The sequence below is a fragment of the Dermacentor silvarum genome, chromosome 11, assembly GCF_013339745.2.
Source record: "Dermacentor silvarum isolate Dsil-2018 chromosome 11, BIME_Dsil_1.4, whole genome shotgun sequence".
Taxonomy (NCBI): domain Eukaryota; kingdom Metazoa; phylum Arthropoda; class Arachnida; order Ixodida; family Ixodidae; genus Dermacentor; species Dermacentor silvarum.
Window position 1 is genome coordinate 106,592,058 of NC_051164.1, and position 14,419 is coordinate 106,606,476.

The following is a 14,419-nucleotide window of genomic DNA, read 5'->3' on the forward strand; positions in this document are numbered from 1 at the left end:
CGGCTTCTCTGAGTAGCGTGTGCCAATCTCAAAGTCCATGCTTGCTGGAAGTGCAAAAAGGCTGGAAATACGTCAAGGCTACCATGTTTATTTATTACTATAATAGAGAGAAACCTGTGCATGTCTTCTGGCTTTGCAATCGCCTTTGGCTTTGGGCACTGCCTGTGGATCACTATGGTTATCAGGATGGTAGTTACTAGTGTATACTGGCCACCCTATCTATACTTCAGTATACATGTACTTCAAATATTTTTATTACCGTCCACCATTTCCGATGTCTTTTGCTTGTGTGGTTGTGGTTGCGGACTATACATGGTGCACACTTAAGCGGTTTTTAATACACGCTCAGATGCTGACTAAAGCTGTTATACCATATTTATTCAAATACAGTAGAACCTTGCTGTTATGATCCCATTACATACGATTTCCCGGTGCCAACGTTCGCGATAGAGAACATGAAAAATGATGCAATACAATTACGCTTCTTTTTTACTTCTTCATACATTCCCGGAAAACGCGATCTTTTGGCACCAACGTTCAGTACATTGCCAAACTGCGATCGTATGATACATTTTGCGGCTGCTAGATTCCATGTAAACAAGAAAAAGCACAAGGCTCACACGATCAAGAACTGTAACTGCCGCTGCAGCAGCTTCCCCGCAATACTCGCCCGCTCATATCATCTGAAAATGCTGACGTGCACTCAATTTCCCATTCTAGTATCAACAAATCTCCTTCTGGGTCTCTGCATGCCACATTCACAGCTATCGCCGCCAACCACTGAGCAAGGACTTTTCAGGAGGTGAAACTGCTCGCCCTGGCGTCTCAATAAAGTCACGGTGGAGGGCACTGTGCCGACTGTGCCCTCTGTCATTCAAATGCGGTTGTGGAGAACGGGAGGACGCGTGCGGCGCTCTTGCTGCAGAGGCTTGCCGTTTCAAGCCCATCCGGAAGCATCCGCGGCTAGCCGCTTCTATGAGTGAAAGAATGCACTCGTTTGTGATACCGGCATTTACTTCCCAAAATTTTGAAGCAGTAGCGCAAATAACACTGCGCGGATTCGTGGTAAACGTGGGAGGCGGCAAGACGGCCAATCTCATTTTGCTCACTGTCGCAAGCTGCGTGCACCCTTGTATATTGACCCATCGAAGTCTCTGTTTCACCTTGTTCATGTACGTCACGTCGCATTTAGTTGGCTTTTTTTTTTGTGTGTGAACAAAAGACAAGTACCGTATTGACTTGTCTAAGGGCCGCATTTCTCTTTCACAATTTTGACGAGGTGCAGTCCTCACACGGGACCAAACCTTTTGGTCAAAATGCAGCCGGCAACTTGTGCACACCCCGAATGTACCATTGCATCAGAAGTCAATGCGCGCGCAGCTCTTGCCATCTAGTAGCAGCATGCGGAAGTATGCAGCGCACGAAAATTCGTCAATGTGGACATGCAGCATCGGGGCACCGAACGCGATTGCTTCTCTGTTAACAATTAATTTTTTCTCCAAATTTTGGGCTGTCAAGTTGGGGGTGCAGCCCTTACACAGGTATGAGTGCGGCCCTTACACCCTTACACAGGTTTGTACATTAGCTGGGACAGTCCGTAAGTATTGACTCGCTGCATATGGCAACAAAACAGGCTATTTTAGCTTGTCTAGAAGGTCTTTGCCCCCTAGTGCGCTGTTCGCTGTGATAGTGCTTCCTCTTTATGTCGCTTTCCGAGAAGTGCTTGTCGCAAACATAGTCCTGAAACATTAACGCTCAATCTTTCCTTGGGATTGCACGAGCCCACACGTGGGGCAACCGTACTCAGTCACTAGGAACCTTGAAGGTTATTACTTTTGTGTAGCCATTGCTGCAGTTCAGCATGACACATTTCCATCTGATCCTCAAATGGCAAGCATGGAAAGAAACAGGCACCACTGGCGCAATGCGGAAGCCCGTGAGAACAAGAGAAATAGAAAGCCTGCAAACTGCGAAGAAAACCACGTCAGTGTGCTCCTCGGAGCACATCACTCCCTAACTAATCCGAGCTTTGCCTACCAAGGTCACCTACGCACACCACCTGCGAGCGAAGACATAGTCTGCTCAGGGATGCTGTTGGTAGCTCGTTTAAGGGGCAGTGCTGCATGTAATTTGAGCAGTAATAAGCAGTTACTACTGCTACTGCTACAATGTCTGTCGCTTCTGTTTAACATTATTGATTGAAATCTGGGAAAATTTACAAAATATGCGATGATATCGCGATTTTTATGCATCGCGCCTCTAGAATACCATGTAAAGCACCATGTGCTATCTGTTTCACAGCGTAACGTAATGCCGTTGGAGGCGTTAATGCACACTTTTAATAGGCAATAACCCAAACACGCCACCATTTCCTGCTGCAGGCGCCATGAAGTGTCATATTTCGCTCTGGCTGCATTGTAGGCATTGTATTCCAGCATCATGCACTAGCTCGATTTTGTTTGTTTCTCGTTGCCATCTTGATATACTATGCCATTGGAAAATCGCAATGTGTGTCTCAGGTAGCTCAAGCCCCACCAGTTACACATGTGTTGGCGTCTCGTGCTGCAACAATTCGCACCAAGTGGACGCGTAAGAACTTTGCCAAAATTCCTTGCTCGAAGATGCTGCTAACCAAGGCCAAATTCGAGGAGCGCAAACGTAAGCTTGTCGAAGCCGCAAAAATGACAATGTGTGTCTTGGACCACTCGGGCCCAACCAGCGCAGCGCGTGTTGGCATCTAGTGCTGTAATTCGCAGAATGCTTCCTAATATGTAGATATTAACTACAGTTGAGTCTGTAAAATTTTTTAGTGATTTTGGATTGCATGTTTTCTCGGTTAGTACATTTTTTCGCTTGGTGTTTTTTCTGAAACGTATAAATGAGGTTCTATTGTATAAGGAGAGGTTGTTTCCCAAAATTCTTGACATCGAAGTGAACCCCTGCCTTACATGGAAGGCTGATGTATTTCAGTTACTCTTTCAGTATGGCAACAGCAGCACCATATTTCCAGCGATTTAGTTTTTACGTGGCAACACAGCGAATACAATACCAATGGCCTCGCTGTCCGCTGCCTCATAACCCAGTGAAATTTCACTATTTCTATTATTATTTGAAACCATTTTTACTTATTGCGAGAGCAGATTGCTTTCTGCCAATTTCCGTTGCATTGTCTTCCTCTTCCAGTGTGTGCTTCTATGTGCTGTGCTTACTGGCCAGCACGGGCGACGCTGTCGAGCACCTTAGTGGTCTTGGCTGGGACTGTGTCCAGCACAAGCACAACGACGCCTGGCCCGTGGCATCGGACGCCCTGCGAGCTGTGCAAACATCACCTGCACCACTCCGGGCTCACACGTGGTCCATCAGCAGCGCAGGGAGCCAACAGAGTGAGGTTCTCACGGCCAGCGCTCTGCACCGCCGCTTCCATGGTTCCGCTGCATCGTCCCTCAGTTGTGTCGACGCTGGTGAGACAATGCTACGGAGGACGCTCAACTTTGTGTCGGAGCAGGCAAAATCCCAGGTGGAGAACAACAGTGGTGTGCGCCATTCACAGACTTTGCCGCGCAACGTGACGCTGTCTCCTAGACACGACGCACTGGTTGCCTCGTCTCGTAGGCCCCGTTCATCGTCAGACTGCAGGCCGGGCGAAGCAAGGCATGACGCTGAGGGAGAGGCACCACAGGGGCAGCAAGTCTACAAGACTCCAGAGGTGTGTTGGTTGCTACACTTACCTGCTTGCAGGCATTGCCTGTAAGGCTTCCCACTCACACTGAATCAAGACGCATGAATCAAGACGCATTCAAGGTTGATTAAGAGTGAGCGAACAAGGGCAGCTTCAGCCCAGAGGCAGCATGTCAATAAGGTGACAACTGTAAATGTCGTCTCCCTGTGATCCGCTATCTCTTGCTCGGATTTTCTTAGGTGTGTGCTGTGTTAAAGCATTATATAATTTGGCTGTTAGATTGTCCTCAATACCTTTCTTTGAAGTTTGGACAGCAGCCATTTGTCGTTGCTCTTAAAACTTGCCCGCATTTTTACCTTATCTATTTGTTGGATGTAATAGTACCCTCATTTGAGTCCCTTTTTGAATTCTTGTGGTTAGTATTCACAGGAATTGTTGGATTTTCATGCAGCGAAGTTCTAAAATGCAATCGTACTGTTTGAATTTCAGGCGGTTGCAATCCACCCCTCTGTTACCGAGTGCAGACTGCTATCGGTGCCAGACAGCTCGAAGGAGCGTTCAAGCTCCTTTGGAGGGAGTCGCGACTCTGGAACCGAGACGTCTTTCACTGAGAAAAACTCCAGCAATCCTGAAGTGAAAGGCGAGCGGAGTGACAGCAACGAGAGTGCCATCACCACTGGCACAAGCAAGAGCCGGTCTGACAGTTGCACGGACTCAACGACGAGCGGTGTGAGTTCGTGCGATGAGAATGCTGCCACGACGAGGACAGTGCAAACGCTGAGCCCAATTGCGAGCTCGACCTCGCTGAGCACACTGGGGGGGAACAGGGGCGATGGTGCTGTGATGCCGCGGAGACCTAGGGGCTTTGTCGGTGGTGTGCGGACGCTTTCGCGTAGCAGCACCTCCACGAGTCCGGTGTCTCCAGACTCCCCGGTGCTGATGTACACAAGTGCACGGGATGTGGCAGGCTATGCAACACTACGGGCAGTGCGTGAGGCGTCGTCAATGCGGCGGCGGCGGAAGCGTGTCTGCTCAGTGGGCTGCGATGGGGCAGAGCAACATGGGGAGCTCTTTTCGCCACCGTCTTTTGCTGGCTGGAGCCTAGATCGCAGTGGATTCTACATGTGAGTGGTTTTTTAGATACTGTATTAGATACAGTACGAGTGATGGTCGTTATGGTCTACATCAGCCTAATTTTGTGTTGTCTATCACAGGTGTGACCATGATACTTATCTTGTGTTTTTGGCACAAAAAAAGGTAGCCAGAAGAAAAGGGCAGAAAACACACTTTCTTCCCTAATGTTGGTTGCTGAGCCTGCAATGTGTCAGCCATTGTGCTATCTTTGACACTGCAGAGTCATGCTGTCATTGCTGTCATGCTAATATCACTAACAATGTCATCATGTTGTCCTCAGGCTTATGCGTGCATGGTTGTTTACTGCGACGGCGGCTAGATGTTGCAGCGTTTACCGAAGGCCACATGCTTCCCTGACCATGTTTCATTACAGCGCGATATTGCACGACGGACTTGGCACATTCTTATATTGCAGCGATGACCACTGTGTGATCAAGAATCTTAGCCATCAATGTGACCACTGTCACTTGAGAATTGTACTCCTCTTCCGTGGCCACATGTCTGCCACATACATAGTTTCTAACTTTTTCTAACTTTGGAACTCTTTGTATGTGCTTGTCACTTCCATGCGATGTGAATAGCACTAGAGTAACACAGTTTTGTTCCCTCTGTCGGCAGAGGGGAGGAGCCATATCCGGATGACACAACAAGTATTCGGACTATGTCCATGTCAAGCACTGCTTCTGCAGCAACAGCCAGATCGTCAGCTAGACGCTCCGAGGAGAGGTTCATGGGACTCTGTTTGCCGGTTGACACTGCACTAATCTTTTCAGTAAGTTGATGCAGCTGACAATGTTTCTTATTGTCTGTCATTGTTCATATGCACAGGTTATGTTCAATCAGCTATGACATGTTAATATTTGGAGCCGCTGTTCTTAATGAGTCTCCTTCACTTCATGTTTTCAGTCGCCCGCTGTTCCTCAGGTTCTTGGCACTCAACTGTATATCTATATATTGTGTTGGTAACTTTTCTTCGGCCTACATTGTTTTCACCTGCCGCCAGAGTTTATTGTCATTGCTTTTTGATTACAAATCAGTTCTGCAAAAGTCTGCAAGGTGGAGGAAGATTCGTAAAAGGGAAATATTGTTATTTACCCAAAGAGTAGCACAAATTTCTTGGTGGTATAAATAAGCTCATACTTTCGCATCCACTGTGGTGGCTTAGTTGATATGACTTCTGCTCCTGAGCAGAAGCCATATCATGGGTTTGATTCCTGGTCACTGTTCTCATATTCTAATTGTGCAGACTGAAAATTGGTTGTGTATCAAGGTTTTGTATGAAGCTTTCAGATAGGCTGATCTCCATCTACCGTTCCCTCAAATCTTCACAGACTTCCTGTCAATCACTGGTATAATCAGAATGCAGGGTTTTGGCATCAAAACAGTCCTTCAGAATTATAATGACCCTAGTAAAAATAGTGCAAATCAAAGGGCGGAATTCACGCAGCTTTTCATTCATAATTGTCCAGCAACCTTCGGTAATATAATATGTTTGCTGTTACTTCTGGCTAGCACATGTTCTTATAAACTGATCTCTAGAGCAAGAACTGCTTCGTGAATGCTGGTCCAGAGGAGCACACAAGGTAGTGGACAAACGACAAGCCTCCCCGTATATTCATTATTGTTACTATTGTTTTTTTTTTTTGCATAGTCTGGACACCAAGACACTTATCCCTAGCAGGTAACGAGGCAGCCCACGCTGCAGCTCCAGAACATACTCTCCGGGCAGCCTCACTAGGAGACAGAGCAACAGTCCCTCCAGACGAACTTGTACCGCACTGATACACGGACATACTCGCAGGCCACAGACTGTGAAGAAGAATTTATACCCCACCACACCCGAAGCTCTCGAAAGAGGACGCTACAACTTAGACAACCCCAGTAGAACCCTGCTGTTGCGTTCCCGGGTGCTGCGTTTTCCCGGTTGTTACGTCGTTTTTGGCCGGTCCTGGCACAGCTCCCATAGAACCCAATGCATTGGTAACCCTGCTGTTATGTCGCAACTGTGGGACCATTCCCGTATGATACGTTGCGAACTGCCACCCCGCACCCGCCCGAGTGGCCATTTTGACTTTTCATGTCGCTTGGCTTGGTTGCTTGACGATGGCATTGGCCGCCCAAGTGCCGGGGGCGACACTTATGACGTATTTTCGGTTTCCGCCAGCAAAAGTATGGCCCTTAAGATCTGTATTTATTTATTTATTTATTTATTTATTTATTTATTTATTTATTTATTTATTTATTTACTCTCATACTCACAGCGCCATTTAGGCATTACAGTGGGGGGTTACATACAACAATGTAAATAGCTTATGGCATACAATAAACAGCAGTAAACCATACAATACAAAAAAAGGCAAGAAACGGCATCATACAACTAAATAATAAAGCACTATGTAATGATAGAAAACTCTACATTAACTATATACTGTAAAATAAAGAACAAGTTTAAGAACAAAATTTCAAAGAGCATTTGCAAAAAGTTCATTATTAAGTATACCAACCACGGCAGCAGGCAGTCGATTCCATTCTATTATGGTTTTGGGGAAAAAAGTGCTTTTGAAAAGCTTAGTTCTACAACTGTATTCCCTAACCTTGAGCTCGTGATCTGTTCGTCTGGATATATAATGTGGCTGAAGAATATACTTATTGCGGTCTTTTCCGATTTGGCCATAAAATATATTGTGAAAAAGTTTCAAGCATAATGTCTGCCTTCTTTTTTCTAAAGTGTCCCATTTTAATGTTTGTTTTGCAGTAGTAATGCTAAAGTTTCTCTCATAGTTGCAGATTACATACCGTGCTGCTGTATTCTGAGTTCTCTCAAGTTTATCTCGGTCGGTACACGTAGGAGGGTCCCATACGGTGCATCCATATTCTAAAATGCTATCTAAACTGTACTGTACTGTACTGTACTGTACTCTGGCATCAACTGCATACTGCACAGCGGCGCGCGGTCACGCGGGGCGTATCTTGAAAGCGATTTACGTTGGGGGGCAGAGTCTACGCAGTGTAGGTGCGTCGGCGGCTCGTAGCTTTGTGCGTGCTGTGTGTTCTCGGCGCTCAGTTTGCGTTGAAGCGATAGACAACAGCACGAAGGTCACTTCTCTCGCTTCTGCAGCGGCGCTTAAATTCCTCACGTCAGCGTTTGACAGGGCGTGTCCGCACTCATCGAGTGTGATGTATTCATGTTTACCTGTGGGCGCTGACACCATGCTTGTTAATATAGTTAATAAGCAAATGTTTACAAGTTTATATGGATGATAACACTACTATTCTTACTTTGTAGTATAGACCACTTATATAACGTTACCGCTTATAGTGCAGGACCGGATATAGTGCGGTCTTCTCAGACTCCCGTTAATTTTCCCATGGCACTCCATGTATGCACGTATCACTTATAGTGCAGTTGCGGGAAACGAAATACCGGTTACAGTGCGGCTGCCTGGGAGTACGGAAGTCGGCGGAGATGGCGAATGCTCCCCTCAAACGGGCGCCCCAAGGAGTGCTCGAGGAAAGAAAGAGAGACGAAGTGGAGGAGAAGGGCACGTGGTGCGAACGAACAGCCAGTGAGGCTGAAACCAGAATCTTGAGTGCGAGTCGTGAAATATCACGACGCGCATAGTGAGCAAGGGCCACGAAACTGCCCATGCCGCCCAACGCTCGCTTCACGATAACGGCAGTAAACGAAACTTCAGGGAGCGGGCGGCGCCGGCACGGCACGGCAAAGGGCGCACGCGGAGACCGTGGAATGTGAGGGAGGAGGGCGGCAGGGAAGCGCATTTCGCCTCGGCAACTTCGCCGCTTTGGTGGCTCCCCTCATAGCTCCCTCACTTTCGACTGTCACCGTGCGCGCCCGCCGCCGTGCAGACGTCGGCACGTACACGCATGTTCCAGCGCAACGCAGAATCGGCGACCTTGCCATTTGAGAGAGGGCGAAATTTCCGCCGCGGATTTTTTTTCTTTCCTTTTTTTGTTTTGTTCGTGCGCGACATTGAGCTTTTACTCTATGGCGGTGCCGGAGCAATGCCGGTCGGAGGCGCCGCCGCATGATTTAGTTCGAATTAACGAGATTCGACCATAAATTGAATGCAAACGCTCTAGCTGCATTCCTCGAATGTCGCATGCGCGTGGCGGCTCGGTGCACATGTTTTGCATATGTGTGGGCCTTGAAAATTGTTGCTTTGGTTATAGTGCGGTACCGCTTATAGTGCGGATATTCGCGATTCCGGCGACTTACGTTATAAGCGGTCTACACTGTATAGCTGTCTACTAATTTGCTATCGCAATCAATACTTCGGCTGTCGGGCAAAACTACGCCTTTTTTTACACGTAAGAATGAACCCCACAAAGCCCGAATGCCATTCCACATCAAAGAAAATTAAAACAGCTTATTCACATTTATGTATGGCTAAGGGGGGTATATTGGTTACAGTTAAACCTCCATATAACCATACCTGCCAACTCTTCCGAATTTTCCATACAATGTACGAATTTGGACCCGTCTTATGATTTTACGAATCTCAGCTAAATTTTTACGAAAAAGTGGTTATATTCGCGAAATAATTTTTTTAAATTTCTAATAAAGTCCCACCGTTGCTGGTGGGCGGGGGCGCCACTTACATAGAGGTGCATAGAGATGGGGGTGTGCGCCGTAACCTATTATTGTCTACAGAGTAAGGACATTTTTCACTCTGTGACGTTGCCTTCGTCATCAGGGTTATTATACGACCTGACAACGGCCGGACGTCACTGGTTGTCGTTACTCTCAACATAGACCCACCTGTATGTAAATGGCGCCCCCAGAGACGACGGCGATTTCGGGTTGATGCGGCAGGCACAGTTTCTGTATTGGAGGCTGTGGCTAGTCGTCTCGCGTGTCGCCTTCGCTAGGATTTTTTCGCGGGTATGACCGGTTTTGTGGGCCTCGCTTTTTTTGTGCGACGTGCCGCTGCATCGGGCGCAGTGCGACTCCGGCACTCCGGTGTTTCGTAGCCGTAGCAGCTGCGAAGTGTGATGGCGTGCTCGAAGCCTCGACAGCACTAGGCTCTACCAGTACTTCCAAGTCTATTTGATGTCGTTTCCCGTGCCCCCCCCCCCCCGGTCGCGAGTTTACGAATTTGACAGTCTTGTGGTTGGCAGGTATGATATAACCAACCTCCATGTAACGAAGGCCTATCTACAACGGAAGTGTTTCTATTCCCCGCCGTTACTCCATAGAAGCACATGTATTTGAGACCTCTACGTAACGAATTCTCCCTGCCAACAACGTGCAGATTTGGCCCCAAATTTTGTAATTTTTGTGCGAGCAGCAACCGGAAGCACCTTCTCCGCCGCGACGGAATGCGAAGTGGCGGCGTCGCGCTTGATGCGCTCAAATTCATGGCGACTGCAAGGCGAAAGCGAGCGCACATGTGCGTGCGTGCGGGCCTGCGCGAGGCGGGTCCTGCATCCCTCGACCCAGCGATCTTGCCGCCGCGGGCGTGACCTTTCCCCCTCCCTTCATTCAAACCTGATCCTGCGGCTTGCTGCAGCTGGCCTAGCCCGCCAAGCCGGCACTGTCCTTTTCCAGTTGATAATGAAGGGAAAAAAAACAATTTTTTTTCAACGTGCTGGCAGCACCACTCTTTGGTTACTGCGCAAGTCTCTGCACTTCACTTCACTAACCTGACACTAGGTGACACTATACAACGCTACGACGCCATCGGCATTTCAATATGGCCGCCTCCTACGCACTTGGAGCCTAGCTCCCGTAGCTTCGACCATGTGCTGTAGTACGTGTGCTTAGGCATTAGTCTACCAATTTAGTTAAACAGCGAATGTTTACAAGTTTATACGGCCGATAAAACTACTATCCTTACTTCGTGTAGCTGTCTGCTAATTTGCTGTCACAATCGATGCTTCGCCTTTCGGGTGAAACTGGGACTTTTTTGTTCATCACAACTTTAGTGTATTGGGAGTAAATCTTGAGGGATAGTTGTATTTCTGTGGTGCATGGTACTGTAAAGGATTTTTTTTTTCTCTTTTGGTCACGGAAAACAGCACTGCGTTACAATCGAGGGCGCGTTACAATCGAGTAAATACGGGAAGGGTCTCTTTTTCGAATTTTCGTGCCGAATCTGCGTACAACAAAATCCTCTTTATAACGAAGTTTTTCGGGAATTTGTCAATTTCATTATATCCAGGTTTAACTGTACTACCAACAAATAATATTGATGAGCGTGGACAAATTGAGGAAGTCCGACTCACCGCAGCAGGATATCGAGCGAATATGTTTGCCCCCATGCTGGACACCAGCGCCTAATCATTTGCATGTACAGTCACACGAACGGTGGCACGTTCGAACTATCAAGTTCGTCCATCCCGGTGCCCTGCTCCGAAGCATTGCAAGACGTTCCCGCAGAGCGTACCGACAGGCGTGCGACAAGTCTGCGCACTCTGCCGACTCCAAGCCGAAGAGGAAGAGGCTACTGTCCTTTGCACCTGAGTAATCCCACCGTTAGGTGGCACTAGCAGCGCAACACTCGCACCATCTCTCTTACTATTCCGCAACCACACCGATCGCCCGCAGTGCCTAGCTATGCGGCGAAGCTGGATTACAGGAGATGCAAGAGCCATGCAGGGAAAACAACACAAGGGGGCACAAGTGAGTCGAGTGTCCTCACAGAATGCAGCAACTCGCACGCCTTTTCATTCTCGTGGAACAAATCATAATTAGTAGACTTGAAATGTGAAAACCAAGAGAGGGGACAGGGAGGATAGATGGCTGAAACTACCCCCAAAATAAAGATGAAGTTATGCTACTGCCCCTAATCTCATTCTTGTCCAACTTGATTTATAAATACATGAAGCATAATTGTGCCTAATAACTTGTATGCAATTTCTGAGTTTTCTCACAGGCCTTTGCACATTATTTATGCTTTACTGCCTAGTGCATGTTTATGCTTTTGTAGCCATTTATTCATTTTTTTGTTGCAGGTTTATGATCAGGTGCAGCCATCTACGGGGGGCAATGGAGAAGAGAGAATTGCTGAATTGGCTGAGAATGTTGAAGAACGGAGTGATGGCTTTGAGCTGCACACGCCGCGAGAATGTCTCCTGTGCCACAGCGTTGAGCGAGTTGCTAAGATGAAGCAAAGGCATGCCGACAGCCCTGAAAAGTCAGGTTAGGCTTTCAACCTTTCATTCTAAATTTTTTGTGAGCATTCATATGAGTTTCCTAAAGCAACAGATAGCCAAGCAAGTTCGTAAGCCTTTATTATTTGTCATAAATCCTTGCCAAGCTGCCAAACATGAGAAACTGGTTTTATGTTTGGGAGGCTTTGTGTGCCAGTCGCATGCTGTCCATTGAAATAAATTTATATCTGATCTGTGCCTTTGAAAGGATGTCATTGCCAAGGTAAATTTATAGATAAGAAAATTACACATAACATTGGAAGATGATTGTTCTGATAGGGGCAAAGTATCTTGCAGCCTTTGGAGAAGCTAGCCTGTAGCTGCAGTCTTTAATGAAAAGAAAAAAAAAAAACTGATGCAAGGCTTGCATTGTGTGCTTACTACTTTTTTCTTTTGTAATTTTTAGTGTAAGATTCGGTGCAGCAGGTATATTTATTCAAATAATTTCAGTGAAACAAATTTGAAAGAAATGTGCTGAGAGAGAGAGAGAGAGATACATTTATTATGGTTGAAAAGCTGAGTAGTTTGCCTGAATCAAAGTTCTGACCTGCTACTCAGCATTGGGGAAGGGAGACTGGAGTAAAGAAAGAGAGAGAGAGCGCTGTTGATGATTAGGGTGAAGATGGTGGTGAGAGAACTTGGAACAGCTGAGACTGTTCGGAGTCTCAAATCTAGACCGCTTTCGTGCAAGAATTTGATGAGAGCCTTTAAAACATCACACCGTCAATAATTCAGCCAAAGTCCTAATAGAACCTTTTCATACAAAGGTTGATTGGTAAACTTGTCCAAACGCTGTACCAATTATTCTCTTTGCACAGCATATCGTGGGCATATGCACAAGACGTGTTTAGAAATGTCCAGGAGTAAATACAAGTGTCTTCCTGTAAAGCTAAATGTGAGACACCACACAAGTTGGTTTGTGATTGCAATTATTAGGGGTACATTACATAGAGAAAGAAGCAACAAACTTCAATAAAAGTGGTGGCAACCTGCCTAATGCTGGCTAATAACTTGGTTTGTTTAAATAGAATGTGAATATTAGAAAAAAGTATTGACTAGAACTGTTGCAAACACCTACTCGTTAGTGTGCATGCTGCAGCAGCTTAGTTGCCTGATGTCACAAAAAGTTGGCCATTGTTGAAACAAAACCAAACCAAACATCTGTTGCTGGTTTTGATGTTTCAGTTAGTCCGGTTGGCACGGTCAGTCCGACAATAGAAGAACACTGCAGTGTGGATGTTCGTGATGCAGTCATCGGAGCATTCCCTTTTTCCCGTTCTAGTCAAACTAGTAAGTATTGCTTGCCACTACAGCCCATGTATTGTGATGATAAACCTTTTTGTATATATTGCCTTTTACAGTGGAGCCCCATTGATACGTTCCTCACTGCAGCATTTTCCCAGCTGCTCTGTCGAGTTTTCAAGGTCCCATCCTAAAGGCCATTGACTCATATGTATTATGTTCCCATTTGATATGTCGCCATTCTGTAATGCTCCCACATCTTATGTTGTATTTAAATGTGGTGGTCACATAAATTTACTGGTGTGGAGGCAAATGCGGAAGTATGTGATTGTCGGTCCCGATAAGCGTGTCATGGCATGGTTGTAGTTCTTGCCAGCTTCCTAAAGTCAGTTTCACCTCAATACATTTGTATTATGCGGTGAAGCATATTAAAAGTGGAAAGGGGCCATAGTCACTGAACGTATGTGTTTCTTAATTATACATGCGCGCTGAGTTTTTTATGACATTGCTGTTGCAATTTGGGGGCCTTCCTCACTGTTGCGGTTTCCCAACTGTTATGTATATTTTACGCAATCCCTTAAAAACGTATCAACGGCGTTCTACTGTAGTTACTTGTGTTGGTATGACTTATTAATAAGTGCAGTCTTTGTTGCTTAATTTATGATGTGTAATGATATAAGAATTGCATTTTATTGGTCAGCCTGATGTTGTGGAACTCTGTTTATTATGCTCTGTACTGTGTTTTTTTTATGCATCTCATTCTTATACGCACAGTAATTGATCCATCTTCACTGTGATATGCATTATGTCAGTTCCTAAGATTGTTAATGAAAACTGACTGTGGTAGCGTGCAGGCACAGACTGTGGTTACCCGATAGAATTTTGTGTATTGCAAATGCAGGGAAAAACAGGAAGTCAGGTGAGAGGTCAGCTGACAGCGACTATGATCCCATTGCCGTTAGGCGGGAGTTGCTCAAGTACATTGCCAACCTCAACAGCTCAGTCATTATGAAGGGATCCGAACAGGCCCTACTGACGTGAGTGCTTGTTTCTTATTTTAATATGTCTCTTTGAAAGTGGAACAGACATTTATAAGTAGAAAGCTTGTATTTTGTTGTTTTGTTGTTAAACCACTGTGCTTTTTTACGACATAAGTAGTGGGACTATGGGCTGAAAGAAACTTCTGTGTGT

The 14,419-nt window shown here is 46.2% G+C and overlaps 1 protein-coding gene across 1 annotated transcript in view; it reads left to right on the top strand.

The window, feature by feature from the left end:
* Nucleotides 1-14,419, top strand: part of LOC119433358 (rapamycin-insensitive companion of mTOR) — a 61,903-nt gene that overhangs the window by 40,290 nt on the left and 7,194 nt on the right. Inside the window, exons 20-25 of the mRNA XM_037700517.2 lie at nucleotides 3,184-3,706; nucleotides 4,169-4,803; nucleotides 5,432-5,585; nucleotides 11,789-11,975; nucleotides 13,172-13,276; nucleotides 14,130-14,265. Coding sequence (XP_037556445.1) covers nucleotides 3,184-3,706; nucleotides 4,169-4,803; nucleotides 5,432-5,585; nucleotides 11,789-11,975; nucleotides 13,172-13,276; nucleotides 14,130-14,265 — 1,740 coding nt within the window. The remainder of the gene's footprint in view (nucleotides 1-3,183; nucleotides 3,707-4,168; nucleotides 4,804-5,431; nucleotides 5,586-11,788; nucleotides 11,976-13,171; nucleotides 13,277-14,129; nucleotides 14,266-14,419) is intronic.